Source organism: Aspergillus ruber (genome assembly GCF_000600275.1).
Source record: "Aspergillus ruber CBS 135680 unplaced genomic scaffold scaffold00018, whole genome shotgun sequence".
Taxonomy (NCBI): Eukaryota; Fungi; Ascomycota; class Eurotiomycetes; order Eurotiales; family Aspergillaceae; genus Aspergillus; species Aspergillus ruber.
In genome coordinates, this window is record NW_024467314.1 from 45,980 (window position 1) to 60,889 (window position 14,910).

The 14,910-nt window shown below is 48.0% G+C and overlaps 6 protein-coding genes across 6 annotated transcripts; 4 read left to right on the forward strand and 2 right to left on the reverse strand.

The window, feature by feature from the left end:
- Positions 1–211: 211 nt before the first annotated feature.
- EURHEDRAFT_531675 (thioredoxin family protein) lies at positions 212–959 on the reverse strand. The gene is made up of 2 exons (XM_040787194.1): positions 680–959; positions 212–617 (listed from the first exon to the last, which is right to left on the reverse strand). Exons 1-2 carry the CDS (start codon positions 712–714, stop codon positions 314–316), a joined length of 339 nt encoding a protein of 112 aa, XP_040637653.1. The 5' UTR covers positions 715–959; the 3' UTR covers positions 212–313.
- Positions 960–2,051: 1,092 nt separating this feature from the next.
- On the reverse strand, positions 2,052–3,858 carry EURHEDRAFT_502755 (OTU domain-containing protein; the record flags this gene model as incomplete). Its single annotated transcript, XM_040785782.1, has 3 exons — positions 3,419–3,858; positions 2,889–3,316; positions 2,052–2,840 (listed from the first exon to the last, which is right to left on the reverse strand). The coding sequence occupies exons 1-3, from the start codon at positions 3,681–3,683 to the stop codon at positions 2,052–2,054; spliced, it is 1,482 nt and encodes a 493-aa protein (XP_040637654.1). The 5' UTR covers positions 3,684–3,858.
- A 477-nt stretch (positions 3,859–4,335) lies between these two features.
- On the forward strand, positions 4,336–5,607 carry EURHEDRAFT_458909 (FAD-dependent oxidoreductase; the record flags this gene model as incomplete). Its single annotated transcript, XM_040784542.1, has 4 exons — positions 4,336–4,364; positions 4,435–4,572; positions 4,629–4,830; positions 4,891–5,607. 4 exons carry the CDS (start codon positions 4,336–4,338, stop codon positions 5,605–5,607), a joined length of 1,086 nt encoding a protein of 361 aa, XP_040637655.1.
- A 197-nt stretch (positions 5,608–5,804) lies between these two features.
- Positions 5,805–8,014, forward strand: EURHEDRAFT_516244 (uncharacterized protein; the record flags this gene model as incomplete). Its single annotated transcript, XM_040786456.1, has 5 exons — positions 5,805–6,486; positions 6,544–6,820; positions 7,507–7,622; positions 7,673–7,762; positions 7,827–8,014. The coding sequence occupies 5 exons, from the start codon at positions 5,805–5,807 to the stop codon at positions 8,012–8,014; spliced, it is 1,353 nt and encodes a 450-aa protein (XP_040637656.1).
- A 2,178-nt stretch (positions 8,015–10,192) lies between these two features.
- Positions 10,193–12,016, forward strand: sreA (siderophore transcription factor SreA; the record flags this gene model as incomplete). Its single annotated transcript, XM_040779089.1, has 3 exons — positions 10,193–10,473; positions 10,572–11,104; positions 11,157–12,016. The coding sequence occupies 3 exons, from the start codon at positions 10,193–10,195 to the stop codon at positions 12,014–12,016; spliced, it is 1,674 nt and encodes a 557-aa protein (XP_040637657.1).
- A 514-nt stretch (positions 12,017–12,530) lies between these two features.
- On the forward strand, positions 12,531–13,781 carry EURHEDRAFT_413567 (CapA family protein). Its single transcript, XM_040782200.1, has one exon. The coding sequence runs from the start codon at positions 12,546–12,548 to the stop codon at positions 13,713–13,715; it is 1,170 nt and encodes a 389-aa protein (XP_040637658.1). The 5' UTR covers positions 12,531–12,545; the 3' UTR covers positions 13,716–13,781.
- Positions 13,782–14,910: the final 1,129 nt, after the last annotated feature.

The window sequence follows — 14,910 nt, forward strand, 5'->3', positions numbered from 1 at the left end:
TATACATAGACTGGCGTAACGTAGCATGGCGCAGCATGGTACACAATTGATGGCTTAACTATGCAGCAAGGCTGTGTACACTCAGGTAGGGGAGCACAAGTACAGGTACAGGTACAGGTACAGGTACTTTGTACCGACAAATGTACGGTTAAGAAAGCCATATGCAGTCATCCTGCAGGTCCAACCCTGCATTGCATAACAGCCTTATCCAGTCAAATGGCCATTAATAGTAAATCAACGTTTAATTTTTATAACATATCATATCGATTGATATCCATATCTATATCAAACAAAATTAACCGACAGAAGATATCTATGCAATGTTCGCCTTGATAGCATTGTCCAACCCCTGGGGGTTAGCACCAACAACATCACCCCCTTCCACACGCTCTCCATCCTTAAACAGAATGAAAGTCGGCATCGCGCGAACCTGCAAGTCGCTGGCAACATTACTCAGCTCGTCGACGTCAATCTGGTAGAACTTGGCGGAGGAGTAGATCTGCGAGAGCTGGGCGACTCTGGGAGCGATGGCCCGGCAGGGACCACACCAGGTGGCGAAGCAGTCGACGATGACAAGGCCGGTGGAATTGAGGACCTTTTCGTTATATTCGGCCTCGCTAGTTTTGTTAGTTTTTTTGTAGGTTTTAAAGAGAGGGGAGGGTGGAAGGGTGAGGCGTACGACTTGATGGGGTGGACGTTGCCGTGGTCAGACATGGTGGAGTATGTTCGAGGAGAGAGGATGGGTTGTTGGGGTTTGAAGGTGGTTGTTCTGGGGGTGAACCGAGAAGAGACGGAGAAAGAAGTAGATAACCGAAGGGGAGCGGTAAGTGGGATCAAACGAGAAGAAGACCGTAGAAGACGAGCTATATAATAATATTAGTTAGAAAAAAAGAAAAAGGAGGGGCAGGCGGCGGAGAGGGGCAATAAATGGGAACACACAAATGACGTTTCAATTTCTGGGGGTGAGCAATTGATGGATGATTAATCCCGACAACGGAGGTGAATAATCCGTGTCCTGCCACTTTACTTACCAGGGAACATGTTGCTTTGGACGGGATTTGTCAGGAATTGAGTGGAATCGAATACTGCAGGGGGTTGTCAATGTGCACAGTAGGGAACAGAGGTCTGGACAAATGTATGGAAGTCCGGAGGCGCGGTTAAACGCCGTGACGTGATTGCTTACCAAGAATCTCGGTCTGGAGCCTGACGATTAGGGCATCATTTCTCTATAACGTAAACCACTAGCGAGCGGCCACTACAAGCAAGCCAGCGGCCACCGGAGTATTGCATACAAATTGGCGCTTCTCAGGACCTCAAAATCACAACTAAAGTTATAAGTGTTCTATTAAAGGTCATAACATCTAATATTGATGCATTGCAGAAGCCTCCTTGTTTGGTCTAGAACGTTTAGAATTCTTTTATCATCTGAAATACAGTGTTATTCCCAATACAGCTGTATATAATGCTGTCTCTATGTATTGGAAAGAACTGAATATGTTATGAGATTTTGGGGTTAACCTCTGCTTGTGTACGTCGAAATAACTGATATTCCAATTTTCAGGCCCTACCAATGTGTTATTGCTGAGATATTGAGGTCTTAAAAAGTGCCATTTTGTATGCAATACTCCGGGTGGCCACTGGCTTGTAGTGGCCGCTCGCTAGTGGCTTACGTTACATAGGTTGAACCTTACAAATGGAAAGTTGACCAAGCCAAATCATTCATTATCATCTCTCATCATCATCAACCTGTATGACTAACAGGCTTATCAAGCAGCCAACTTTTCTTCTATGCATGCACTTCGTCTCTTTCAACTGTATGCCTAATGCTAATATAGTAATAACCAAACGCCGTCATCGAAATTCGTGTGCGCGTATCCAATAGAATTTAAAAGAAAAAAACAAAAAAACGCTTAAAACCCATAGAAAACCACCCACGCTAAATGCTAGTAGATTGAAAGAAATGACGCTATGCAATCATCGAAATGATAGCAATAGATAGTTGAGAAATAAGAGACCATGAACAGAAAAAAGGCAGGAAGTTAAAATGCGGCTCAAGCGGGACTGGCACCGTCAGATGAGCTCCGAGCGGTAAGACGAAGACTTCGACGGGGTTTTCGTTCGCCGTTTGCTTCAACTGATGGTGACTGACTCGTCTCACCAACTGACCCCTCGTCTTGAGCTTTTGGGATATTTTCGTTAAAGCTCGAGGTCGAGCTGGTACTCCCGTCTGTCTCCGGGGTCTGACTCGTTGGTGCTTCTTTAGCCACCGCTTCAGGGCTGACCCGCAGCCGCAAGGACACCAAATCATTTTGATCATCTCGAAAGGCAATTCCAACCGTGACATCTGGCAGAATCCGTCTCTTGTGTTCTCGTCCTTGGAGTGGTCGTCGACGACGCTGTGCAGGACGAGGTTCTTCAGACTCGGGATCGCTCTCGTCGCCGTCGTCGGCGGAGCGTTTGCTGCCGCTACTGAAGGGTGATGAGGATCGTGACGAGGGTTGCAGACGTGTTTTTAGGATTGCTTTGTTGGGTGCACTAGTTATGGCGTTGGTTTCATTTGTAGATGGTGTGCTGGTACCAGAGTCATCTTCGAGGAGGTTGCAGAAAGCCCGGTCGATATTGCCGCGGCATTGTTGGAGCATTTCGATAATTGTGTCTCGGTCATATTTACCTCCGAGGCCTTCTTGAATTGCGGAGATCTTCCATGGTGTGGCCATTTCCACAACTGTACCAGCAGACGATGTGTTGGGGTCTCTCGGTTGAAGTCTTTCTTTCGTGATGTTGGGCATTCCGGTGTGAGGTCCTTCGGTATGTCGAACAGACGAATAATGGTGGAAGTCCTGCACAGATTAGGAAATGCTCATCAAACACAATGGAGGGAAATGTACGTGAAAAGCTATATGCAAAACCTCCCTCTCCTCCCACTCAGGAGCATGCACATCCCTGAACGTCTGAGCCCCATACATCGTATACACATGTACATCCTTCTTAAAAGACTGGCAGCACGCCTGGATCTCCTCCGCGCCACCCCAAACGCCATTCTTGCGACTTTCAGTCACCTTGTCATTGAAGCTTCTTTCCTTGTCTTGTTCGGACGGAGTTGGCGCGCCTGGAGGGCTGGAACGGGGATGGGAAGAATATTTGCTCATCGTGGCAGCTCGCCTTGGGGCTCGACGCACTTCGCCAATGGCGGCGTTGAAGTTCATAAAGTATTCGGGATTGTTGGAGATGTGGTCTGCGAGACGGAGGCGGATTTCTTCGCCGTGGGTGAAGTCGCCGTATAATTGGTCGGAGAGGGCGTAATAGAGGCAATTGCCTGGAAACACAGAAAATTAGCTTTGCCGTATTAAACAAACCCATCATTTCCAGGCAATTGCACAAAGGAAACAAAACCAATCAATGGAGAGTGTAGGCTTACCATCACCCTCGGTAGGTAAGGCATAGAGCCCTAAGTCGTTCAGGCACGGAATTTCGAGAACCTCCGCATCCTCGAATATGCTATTTTTGCGCGTCTTCTTCTTAGGCTGCTGTCGTTTCCCTGGTTTTTCCTCCTCGTGTTGTTCTTCTTGTGGTTTGGGAGATTCACTTGGTGGCGTCTCCTGCTGGACCTGCACCTCCACAGTCGGGGTAGGCGTAGGGGTGACTATGGGCACGATTCTGCCACCGTTTGAGACATCCGCCATGGTGATTCCGATGAACGGTCCTCATTTGTGGTACGACAGGGAACAGGGATAGTGAATTGTCGTAATGATAGAAAGATGATAGTTCAAGCTGACAATATGCAGGTGCATTCAAGACCGAATACAAATTCACGTCTGGGACTAATGTATACAAAAAAAAAATTCACCAACACGCGCGTGGTTTCCTGCCAGATGGACGGGGCGGCGGAAGGAACGAAACTAAAAGGGATGCTTTGCCGAGGCGAGGCGGTGAGAGTTTATGTGCATATCATTGGGGGAGAGAGTCCCGGCGTGACTATGACGAAATACGTTACCGCCATCTGAAGATTGTATGTGAGAGTTAATTATAGAATTGAGGGCAAATACAGGGTTAAACAATAGGTAAAGTGTTCATCTCATTAAAATATACAAAGTTTGTGCTTCAATGCATGGCTATGTTGGTGTTACCACAGGTGCAAACAATGCAAATATACAGACCGATACATACGATACGCCTTATCGCGTCGGACCAAATCTGATCGTGATAAGCCGTTTCCCCGCGGCCAACTCCGCGGTCAACTTGTATTGTATATTAATGAGGAAGAAGGAAGGACCTCCTTTGTGTTAGAATCCTCAATTGGCTCTTTCTGGATTCAGGACGAAACAACAATCAACAATGGCAACTAACAACATCGTGGTTCTGGGGTATGCACACTCGACTAGTTAACCTTGTATCTTGACATTTGCGGGGAAAGATACTGACAGACAATGACAGCGCCGGTGTCGCTGGACTCACCACCGCCTATCTTCTGTCCAAGAATGCCTCCAATAGCATCACGGTAGTCTCGAAGCATATGCCCGGCGATTATGATATTGAATACTGTTCACCTTGGGCTGGTGCCAATTACTTCCCGTATGTTTTAAGAAATATATTCGCAAAAGGTAGCATCCCACTAATCAATACAATAGATTCGGCAAAAGTGGATCCTCTGCTGCAGAATGGGAGAAGGAAACTTGGCCTTTCCTGAAAGAAATCACGGAGAAGTACCCAGAAGCTGGAATCCATTTTCTCGATGCGCTCGTGTATAACCGCAAAAAAGACCAGAGCGCCAGTTTATTCGCCTCGGAACTAGCACGCAAAGATCCCTGGTTCAAAGATGTCGTCCCCAACGTATGTCGACCCTATCACAGCCCTACAAACACCCACCCTCCAACTAACCAACCCCTACAGTTCCAAGAGCTCCCATCCAGCGAGTTCTCCTCTGAAATAGACAACGCCTCTCGCTTCACCTCCGTCTGCATCAATACGACAATATACCTCCCCTGGCTCGTCGGCCAATGCCGCAAAAATGGCACAACCTTCAAACGCGCCTCCATCAAGCACGTCACCTCCGCCGCAACCCTCCACCATAGCGGCCAAAAAGCCAACCTCGTGGTTAACTGTACAGGCCTCTCTTCCAAGAGCCTAGGCGGTGTCCTCGATGACAAACTCTACCCGATCCGCGGACAGATCGTGGTCGTCCGCAACGACCCGGGTCCCATGCTTGCTACATCTGGTACGGACGATGGTGAAGATGAGGTTCTTTACGTTATGACCCGTGCAGCGGGTGGTGGTACGATTCTGGGTGGCTCGTATCAGAAGAATCAGTGGGATCCGTTACCGGATCCGAATCTCGCGGTACGGATTATGAAGCGCGCTATTGCTGCTCATCCGGGGCTTGTGAAGGAAGGCGAGGGGATTAAGGGACTGGATATTGTTAGACATGGGGTGGGATTGAGACCATATAGGGAGGGTGGTCCGAGGATTGAGAGGGAGCGCGTGGAGGGTGTTGATGTTGTGCATAATTATGGACATGGAGGATTTGGGTATCAGGCTTCGTTTGGGTGTGCGGGTAGTGCTGTGAAGTTGGTTAATGAGGTTTTGGGGACGGGTAGGGCGAATTTGTAAACTTGCAATAGTTAGGGCATTTTCGTTGGAGTATCAATTAATGGAACACTACCCCAGATACTAAAACGGAATGTGGGAATCGCATCATCACGACGTCATACCGATGTCCTCTTTTTAAAGTACCCTCTACAGATATCTTCTTTCTCATATTACATTGACTATCCTCGAACACGTAATTTCTGTTACCACCAGTCAAAATGAAGCACCAACCCCCCAAAGTCGAAGACTACAACTCCGAAAACGCAACTCCTAACCCACCGCCATCTACTGAGAAGCGCAAGCGCGACTCGAAGAACTACAAGCAGAGCCAAGAACAAACGCCTGAACTCGAGGTGCAGCAGCCACCCAATAAGACAGCCAAATCCGAGGCACCGGCTGAAGATGGAGATACAGAGGAGCCAGAATATTCGGAAGAACCGGAAGAACCGGAGGATGATGTAGAGGATGGAGAAGAGTATGAGGATTTCGACGAAGGTGGTGAGGGTGACGAGGGACAAGGAGAAGAAGACGAGGACGAAGGAGAAGAAAACCAGCAACATAGTACCGTGAACGAACCCAAAGCCCATAAAGTTATTGAAGAATTCGGCCTCACACCTCTTGACCGCACACCGTTGGCCAAAGAAACCCTCACTGCAGCCCCGGAAACGATACTTGCGATGGCTATTGACGCCATGCTGAAATCGCGACCGATCTCTCATGACCTAACGCAGCGGACAGTGAGCCACATTATTGAGATTGGATACCATGATATTGGGAACTTGAGAAATAGTAGCTGGGATGAACGGACTATGGTATTGAAAGATGGAGGGTATAATAGATATAGGGAGCAGGGCGCCACGAATTTGGGAAATTTGGTCGATTTGGTTGATGGGAAATATGGTATGTTCGAATCAATAGTACTTAATCACGGCGTTTACTAACACATGATCTCCTTAGATGGCGACCTTAACAATCTCCTGAAGAAATCTGGAAACAACCGGGACAAAGCGCGAGGTTTAATCAAAGAGATCAAAGGACTAGGTGACCTAGGAGCCGACCTCTTCTTCAATAACGTGCAGAGCGTATGGCCATCCATGGCGCCTTTTGTTGATGTACGGAGCCTCCAGACGGCAGAGCAAGTTGGTATCGGTACCGACTTGGATACGATCTATGCTGAGCTTGACCAAAATCCGTTGGAGATGAGCAAGTTTGCCAATGGGCTGTCCATGGTGAGGCTGGAGAAGAAACAGGGAGCCATTGAGACGTAATGTAGTCTTAGAATGTCTAGTTATATATGATCTGTAATTTGAGCATTCATACGCCACATAGGATTTCCACAGTTCCCACAAGAACAACTGAACAAGATGATATCAATGCATCCGTCTCAATATCGCAGTCAGTCACGAGACACGCTGAATCAGCATACAAGCCTTGGCAGACCCGCTTGCGACGGGTTGCTTTGCGACTCTCCCCAACAACGCGCTCTTTCTGCTTCTCCCAGATACAAACACTTTCTTCGTCGCTAGATTTTGCTTGTCCAGAAAGCCATTCAGGTGCTATTGTGAGTATACAATTTGCTGTTACCTGCCTGAGCGCGGTGCGCTTCAACCATCCAAAGACGTCTGACCTGATTAAGGCTACAGTATTCTCCGAACTCGGACGCTCTGCTCCTATCCTAGTTCCTTAATTCGATTAATTCGATAATAAAGAAGAGAATTCGCATATATTCTATCTTTCCGATACGACTTTTCCCTAAATCTCATCTATTGACGTCTATTACGAATTTACCCCTGTTAATACGTGGCCGCTATACACACCCGCCAAGATGGATTTCTCCAATATTTTGTATGTTATGCCGTGAAGCCAGCCTAGTGGCTGTCTGTGATTATGTGTTGCTTGAATCACGGCTGACTGTCGTAGCCGGATTGTTAACCTCGCCGTGGCTGTGATCATGGTGCTTGGTGGTATTGCCCAATTCTTCCCCGCGTCGATGAGCTCGATCATCGTGGGTACATACGTGATTATCTTTGGTGCTGGTGAGTGAACCAATGTCAGTGAAGTAGTGACATGTGCTCACATTGCTTAGCTCTTGGTGGCTTGGAGTTCTTGCCCACAATCCCTGACTACGCTTACCGCTATGCTTCTTTCCTCTTCTCATTCTTGGGTCGTGGTGTCTGTAAGTTTGCCATTTCCCGCTCGAGCCTCATTGGCCAAAACAAACTGGGGACTGATGGTTCTAGTTTATATCTTTGTTGGATCGCTTCTGCTGCACGACGGTGTGTTGCGGTACATCGCCGGTTCGCTTGTTGGCTTTATCGGTCTCGGATACCTGGCTCTGGAATTCATTCCCTCGATTGAGCCCCCATCGAACATGCGCGAGGCCGACCAGGGCTGGGGTGCTGAGCAGGTGTATGGCGAGCAGGTCTGAGTATCTGCGCCATAGCGCGTGGCTATGCGTTGACAATAGCGTTGGGAAAGAAAGAGGGAAACAAAAGATTTCTGCATAATACGATTCTGGATGAGTGCCACGGGTGTCACGAACGGGATGTATTGTTTGACGATGACTTGAGAGTCATGTGAAAACGGAAGGATTGGAGGAGTTGATCATGAGATGAGTGACCAGGAAGTATATTTGGCTTGTGTAATTGCCGTGGTCCGTGTGTGTACTATATGAGGATACTACTATTATTATTATTGATCTACTATTGGATTTGATATGTCCGAGACGAAGTCTAGATGAATGCAAGGGTTATCCACGTATAGAATCAGGAGATGATCGTAGATGACCTGTCAGTATCCGAGTGTCATCCTGACCACGCCATAGTGGTGGGACAGAGATTATCAATCTAAATGTCAGATAATATGATCTTGCATGTGACTGATTGATTAAAAATGGCACAGGGTTGCATTGCCAATGGTGAGAAGGATTGGCTGATTGCTATGCTTGCTCTCTGATTGCTCGATTAATTTTGTTTGCGTGTCATTTTGCATACCAAGAATACACGGAATAGTGTAACCGAATACATAAAATCCAGCCATCTGACCAATAAAATCACAAAAAGATCTAGTTCGTCAGCGTTCTATTCTTATCAGTCATCCATCAGCTACCAAGCGGATATATTTTGTTCCGGGTCCACACAATGGAAGGCGCTGGAAACATCCGCATCCAATAAGGACTGCAGTGATAATGCTGACCTGAGGATCCCTGTCCAGCCAGCCAATAAGAAGTCAAATAAAGAGGCTTATTAGGGCTAGACTCCACCTAGCACCAACTAGGGAAGGTGCATTCTAATTAGGTCCATAACGCTAAACCAAAACAAGCATCGATGGAGCCGCAGTGATTCGATCTGGGGGAAACCGCCCTGACTCCCGTTTCAGTAATCTCTCGGCCTTCTTCTGCCTCTCTACTTTTTTTGTCCGTGCTTGAAAAAAAAAAAAAGAAAGCAATAACCTTACCTTGTGCTCGGTTTTTTCCACTCTACTTTATTTGCCTTTGTCTTTGCCACCAGTCATCCCACTCGAACGGCTTGCCTTGACCTCAGCGCGTGTCTGACAGTCCGGGGAACAAACTACCACAGACTAGTATCAGAGTCCCGACTGCTGCAGGGAGCCCACTTTTTTCTTGGGAGGACAAAAGCCAAAAAAGTCCCTAAAAGAGAAAGGGCGTAGATCCTTTGTCTGAGTACAAAGCATACGCACTCACAGGATCTTTCAGGTATCCTAGGCTCGCGACAAAAATACGTACTTATACTCCAGGCTACTACTGATCAGACCCGGCGATAAGGATTGTTGGTTTTTAGGGTCACCGTTGGCGCCAATTGGGCGGTGGGCGGATCCTGAGCAAAAGTTCTGGATCTTCTTCATCTCACCTCTTTTGTCATCCTCATCTAATCTTTCTTCTCCTGATATCTTTTTCATCTTATCCATCTGTTGAACCCTTTCTCCCTGTCCCTCTCCGTTATCTGCACCATCATCTCGCAGATCCCTTTCCTTGTCCAGACTATTGGCATTTCTACTATTGATCTCTCTTCGTGTCTTTTGTTGAGATTCCCTTCAATTTTCTCTTTCCCTCTTTCATTCCTTTCCAACACATCCAGCTCTCCCATTCTTCATCCCTGGCCAACAAACTTCTCCCTGAATCGCCACTCTTATCTCATCATTTTCAACCAATCTCCTTTCGAATCAACCCCTGTGAACAGGAGGAGACATCAAAACTAAATATTTCGGTGGCGGCTTTTTCCTTCCGGTGACTTGATCGATAAGCGTGTCCTTTTTTTGACCTCCGGACTCCAAGATCCCCTTCTTCGGCCTTTTCCCAGATCCCCGGATCTGCTGTCCCTGTTTGTTGGGTTTGACGGCCTGCAATATTTCTGCAGGTTTGCCTTCCCCGGTTGGGTCTTCGATATCCCCATTTTTGTTCGGGTCCTTGCTGTCGTCTTGACCGACTTTTGACGCTGTGATACCACGAATATCCCCTTTTTTCACGCGCTTTGATCAATTTGCCCCCCGCTACTTCTTTCGTCTCACCTTGGTCGTTTGGTGCCCGGGCGATCAACCCTTTTTACCCCCGAGAAACCAATAACAATAGTGGTGCTTGATGGTGGCAATGTTAGCATCGATTCCTCAGATGGATGCTGCGCGATCGATCCCGCGGAACCCCGACGTCCTTTCGCGACACCCTTCAGCAGAAGATCTGGATGCTGCTCAGCAGCTGATTTCGTCGGCTCAGGCCGGCCGCGAACACATGGTCGACCGTCCTTGGGAGGACAACCAGAATGGGAGGCCAGTGGAAGTAGCGGAAAGTGTCCATTCTGAGTCGTTTGTTGCAAATGACAAATCTTCACCCAAGTCTCAAAAGGACTCGTCCTTTTTGGGGCATTCTTGCAGGTACGTATTCCGCGAAGGGGGAAAGAAGAAGAAGAAGAAGAAGTAGAAGAAGAAAAGAAAAATGCGATAGTACAGTCGATACTAATTCGTGGCTTTAGTAACTGTGGAACAAAAAGTACCCCATTATGGCGACGATCACCGACTGGAGCCATGATTTGCAACGCCTGTGGCCTTTATCTCAAGGCCCGAAATGTCGCTCGACCAACCAAACGGAATCGTGGTCAAGCTGATCAGGACGGTGCACAGCAACAGCCTACTTCGCCGGTACCCTCGACAGATACTGCTACGAAGCACAGTGGAGGATGCAATCATGGTCCCAAAGGTTCTTGTCCTGGTGGTGGAAACTGCAACGGTACCGGTGGTGCCGAAGGATGCGATGGGTGCCCGGCATACAACAACCGTGTCTACAAGGCAACGCCTCGCGGTGCAGTTCCAATGCATGCTTGGAATAGAGCTGCGAGCGCAGAGTCTGAGAATCCGCCTCCCGTACTGCCAGATCCAGAAGTATCGGGGAAAAACGGGCCATCGGACGAAGGCGGTACGATATTGGTTTCCTGTCAAAACTGTGGCACGACCGTCACTCCGCTCTGGCGCCGAGACGAGCTTGGTCACCCTATTTGTAACGCTTGCGGTATGCTGGCCTTCTTTTTCTGTTATAAATTCCTGTGAGCTAACCGTAACAGGTCTCTATTACAAGCTCCACGGTTGCTATCGACCTACGACAATGAAAAAGACCATCATTAAGCGGAGGAAGCGGGTCGTTCCCGCACTGAGAGACCAATCTCCGACTGCGGCCACTCAGTCCTCCAACGGTTCCTCCGCATCACCAGAGGCTTCTCCTGCTGGACTTGCTCACAGTCAAGACGATTATCGCTATTTGAGTACAGAGCCAGTTGACCACTATCCCCCAATGAGTAGAGGCTCGCCTCAGGCACGACCGTTCACCTTTGCACCACCGCCTGTCGATTTTACAAGCTACAGGTCAGGGACAGTCTCGCTCCCCCATCACCCTCCGCCGCCTAGATTGTTGCAACCAGAACGGATGGGTGTGCCTAGCCATTCTCCCGCTTCTTCACAATTTGGTCGACGCTCTGTTTCTCCCAATCCTTCCGGTAACCCGAAGAAGCGAACCCTCGCAGAATCGTCAGTCGACTCTGCATCCGTTCCTACAACATTGGAATCGGGTTCGAATCAGTTACCTCCCATTATGTCCTCTGTTAACCCATCTCCACCAACTCGTCTCAGCTCGATCTCCTCTCTTTTGAACCACGCCGATAAACGCCAGGAAGATTCTCCGGCTCCTGTTGGTCGTCAACAACATCCTCAGCCTTATCTTCAGCATCAGCCGCACCAGCATCATCATCACCCTCCGTCTCAAGCCGCACCTCTTGCTCACCCACCGCCACCGCAACAATCATTGCCTGGTGTCAATGAATTAGATGGATACATGTCTGAACGACGGATCAAGTTGCAACGGGAAGCCGAAGAAATGCGCGAGATTTTAAGAGCAAAGGAGCGTGAACTGGCGGAGCTAGGACAATAACACGAATCTAATCAAATCGATGATAGTTCTTTTGTTCTATCTCGAATACCTGTCTGGCGCAAATTGTGGGTTTGCGGTGAGATGTATACCACTTCTAATCTTTTTGTTATGAATTCAAGAATTACCCTGGGCAAATGGATAAAAACAGAAAGGGGAATTACCGGGTCTGTATGTTTGTTTAAGCGTTGGCAGGATAAGGCGAAACTCATCTCATTTGACAAAAGACTTACGGCGGCTCTTGTGCTTTTTCACTGTTATGTAACGTCGATAATCTAGTTACAGTTACAGTTTCGGATTCGGATTGGCTTCTAGTGATTCTGATGAGCTTTATGAACATTCAATAATCAAACTATGCTTGACTGAAGTCATGCCCTGATGTCATCATGATGACCCAGTATATATATACGCTGCCCTGCCCTATACTAGCCCCCATTCCCAACAACCATAACACCAATCCAATAAAACATAGCAAATGCAATGACCTCCATCGAGATCCCTCACCCCCCCCACCCCTCCCAAACAACCCAAAATGCCAACCCCCCACCCCCACCGCTCGACACCGACGACCTACACCCTAAACTTCACCGGCGACGTCATGCTCGCCCGCCTCATCGACCAACTCTTCCCAACACACCTCGCCTCCCCACACTACGCCAACACAATTAAAACATTCATAGAACGCTACCCCTACCTCTCAGCCTACAACCACAAGTCTCCATGGGGCAGCGCGCTAACATTGTTCCGGCGGGGGGATCTGAATCTGGTGAATTTGGAGACGGCGGTTACGGAGAGTACGGATAAGTGGGCTGGGAAGGTGTTTAATTATCGTATGCATCCGGGGAATTTGGGGGTGTTGGGAGAGGGGAGAGTTGATTTTGTTAGTTTGGCGAATAATCATACAGTGGATTTTGGCGAGAAGGGGCTTAGGGATACGATTCGGGGAGTTAGGGGGGTTGGTGTGCAGTTTGCGGGCGTGGGGGATAATGCGGTTGAGGCGAGGTTGCCGGCTATACTTGACCTTCCGAGGAGGTCAGATTCTGAAGGTGATCAGGTGAAGCACAAGGTACACGTATATTCAGCCTCTGATCACCCCAGAGACTGGTCCGTCATCCCTGAGTTCCACCTCATCGATTACACACCCTCCACAAAACACCATCTGAAGACCCTCCTCACCACTCCCTGTCACTCCCAATCCAAAGCAGACGAATCAAGTCTGAAAATCTTCTCCATCCACTGGGGTCCGAATTACACGTGGCAACCGTCCGAACAGATCCGTGACATGGCACATTTTCTCATTGACGAGTGCGGCGTTGATATCGTGCATGGACACTCTGCACATCATATCCAGGGCGTTGAGAGGTATAAGGGAGCGGTGATCATGTATGGATGTGGGGATTTCGTGGATGATTATGCGTTGAATGAGGAGTTCCGGAATGATCTGGGGGGTGTTTGGAGGGTTGTCGTCAGTACTGATAATGGTGATGGCGGTGGTCGAGGAGAAGGGAAAAGGCTGATGTTGGATAAGTTGGAGATTTTTCCGACAAGATGTGATCGGTTCCAGGTTACATTGTTGGATGTGGATGATGAGGACCATGAATGGGTTCAGAGGAAGATCATGAAGTTGAGTGAGAAGATGGGAACTAGGGTTAGGCGGGAACTTGGGAGGGAGGGACAGGTTGTTGTTGATTTGAGGGATTAGGCATTGTTGCTTGTACTAATGTAGTATATCACTGATAGCATGTTATTGAGCTTTTTTATTCGAGCATCCTGAATTGGTTCTCCAACTGCCTGTCGGTGTATGACTTCCATTCATGGCCCCAAAATCTGCTGTTTATGGGAGACCCAAGTCCATTTGGCGCTGGGATGAAGTGAAATAGCAACGTCCAAGTAGCTAATTGGCTGAATCCACCATGACCCGCTCCTTGTACGGCTTCTATCGTCGGTTGTCGGTTGCACTCTGTGGTACCGTTGTTACACTGTAGCATGTCAGTCCATTACTAGCGACTGTCTAATTTAATACCTTTCTTTCGTGAAACTAAAAGGTTAGGCCCGTACACCTGAAGATAGTAGGATGCCCAGTGGTCCGCTTCCTTCTTTAAGGGGAAGAGAAGGCATCTCCTCACGGTGATTGGGTCATCAGGGAAATTTGGCATTATCATAGGTACCTGTCCGCTTGACTTAGGCTCAGGGATTTAGTCCTCGTATAGAAACGTGGGCCTTCCAAAGGCATTTCATGCTATCAAAATGATATTTGAGCATCCTGGAATGAATCCTTCTCCGCTGCGCGTTTGTCGTACATAGCAGTGGACCCTTCGCTCATCTAGTAGGCATTCGTTCAACTTGAGTATACTTCCCTTGAGCGTTATCCTTGAGTTTGATTGTGTGTTTTGGGCATCAATTCACCACACAATAAACCAGTCAAACAGGTCCTCTGTGAACGTTATTCATAGTCTTATTTTGCAAGACAAGAACGGTTGTCTGTTTACACCGTACTTCAAAGCAGACACACTTTATTCGAGATTTTGACCCTCCCGATGACTGTCAAGAGTTGCAAATATCCGAAGAAGGAACTTGTGAGCTTTCATGATCTCGCTATTGTCTGATTATACCCATGATTTGAAGAGATGGAAGTAACCAAAGGATTGCTGAAGTGCGAATTAAGTCTTGAGATTGCTACCCAATTATGCCACGACAGGATGGGTTTGGAGATGCAGATTCTCATGAGTTTGGAACGGTTGCTTGGTTCATTTTAATGGCTCTAGGGAGTTAGATAGAACGTTGACGAGTGTAGTCGGGGAATTAGAATACATAGCATAGATAGTGAATAGATATGATAGTTGTTCCTGATCTACTCCGCGTCAGAATGATTGACAAAGCACAGACCAACACTAGAA

Coding starts and splice junctions, on each gene's coding strand:
- EURHEDRAFT_413567 (XM_040782200.1), top strand. CDS start 12,546: ATGCCAACCCCCCACCCCCACCGCTCGACACCGACGACCTACACCCTA.
- EURHEDRAFT_531675 (XM_040787194.1), bottom strand. CDS start 714: ATGTCTGACCACGGCAACGTCCACCCCATCAAGTC. Junction 618..679: donor AACGTCCACCCCATCAAGTC/GTACGCCTCACC, acceptor TAACAAAACTAG/CGAGGCCGAATATAACGAAA.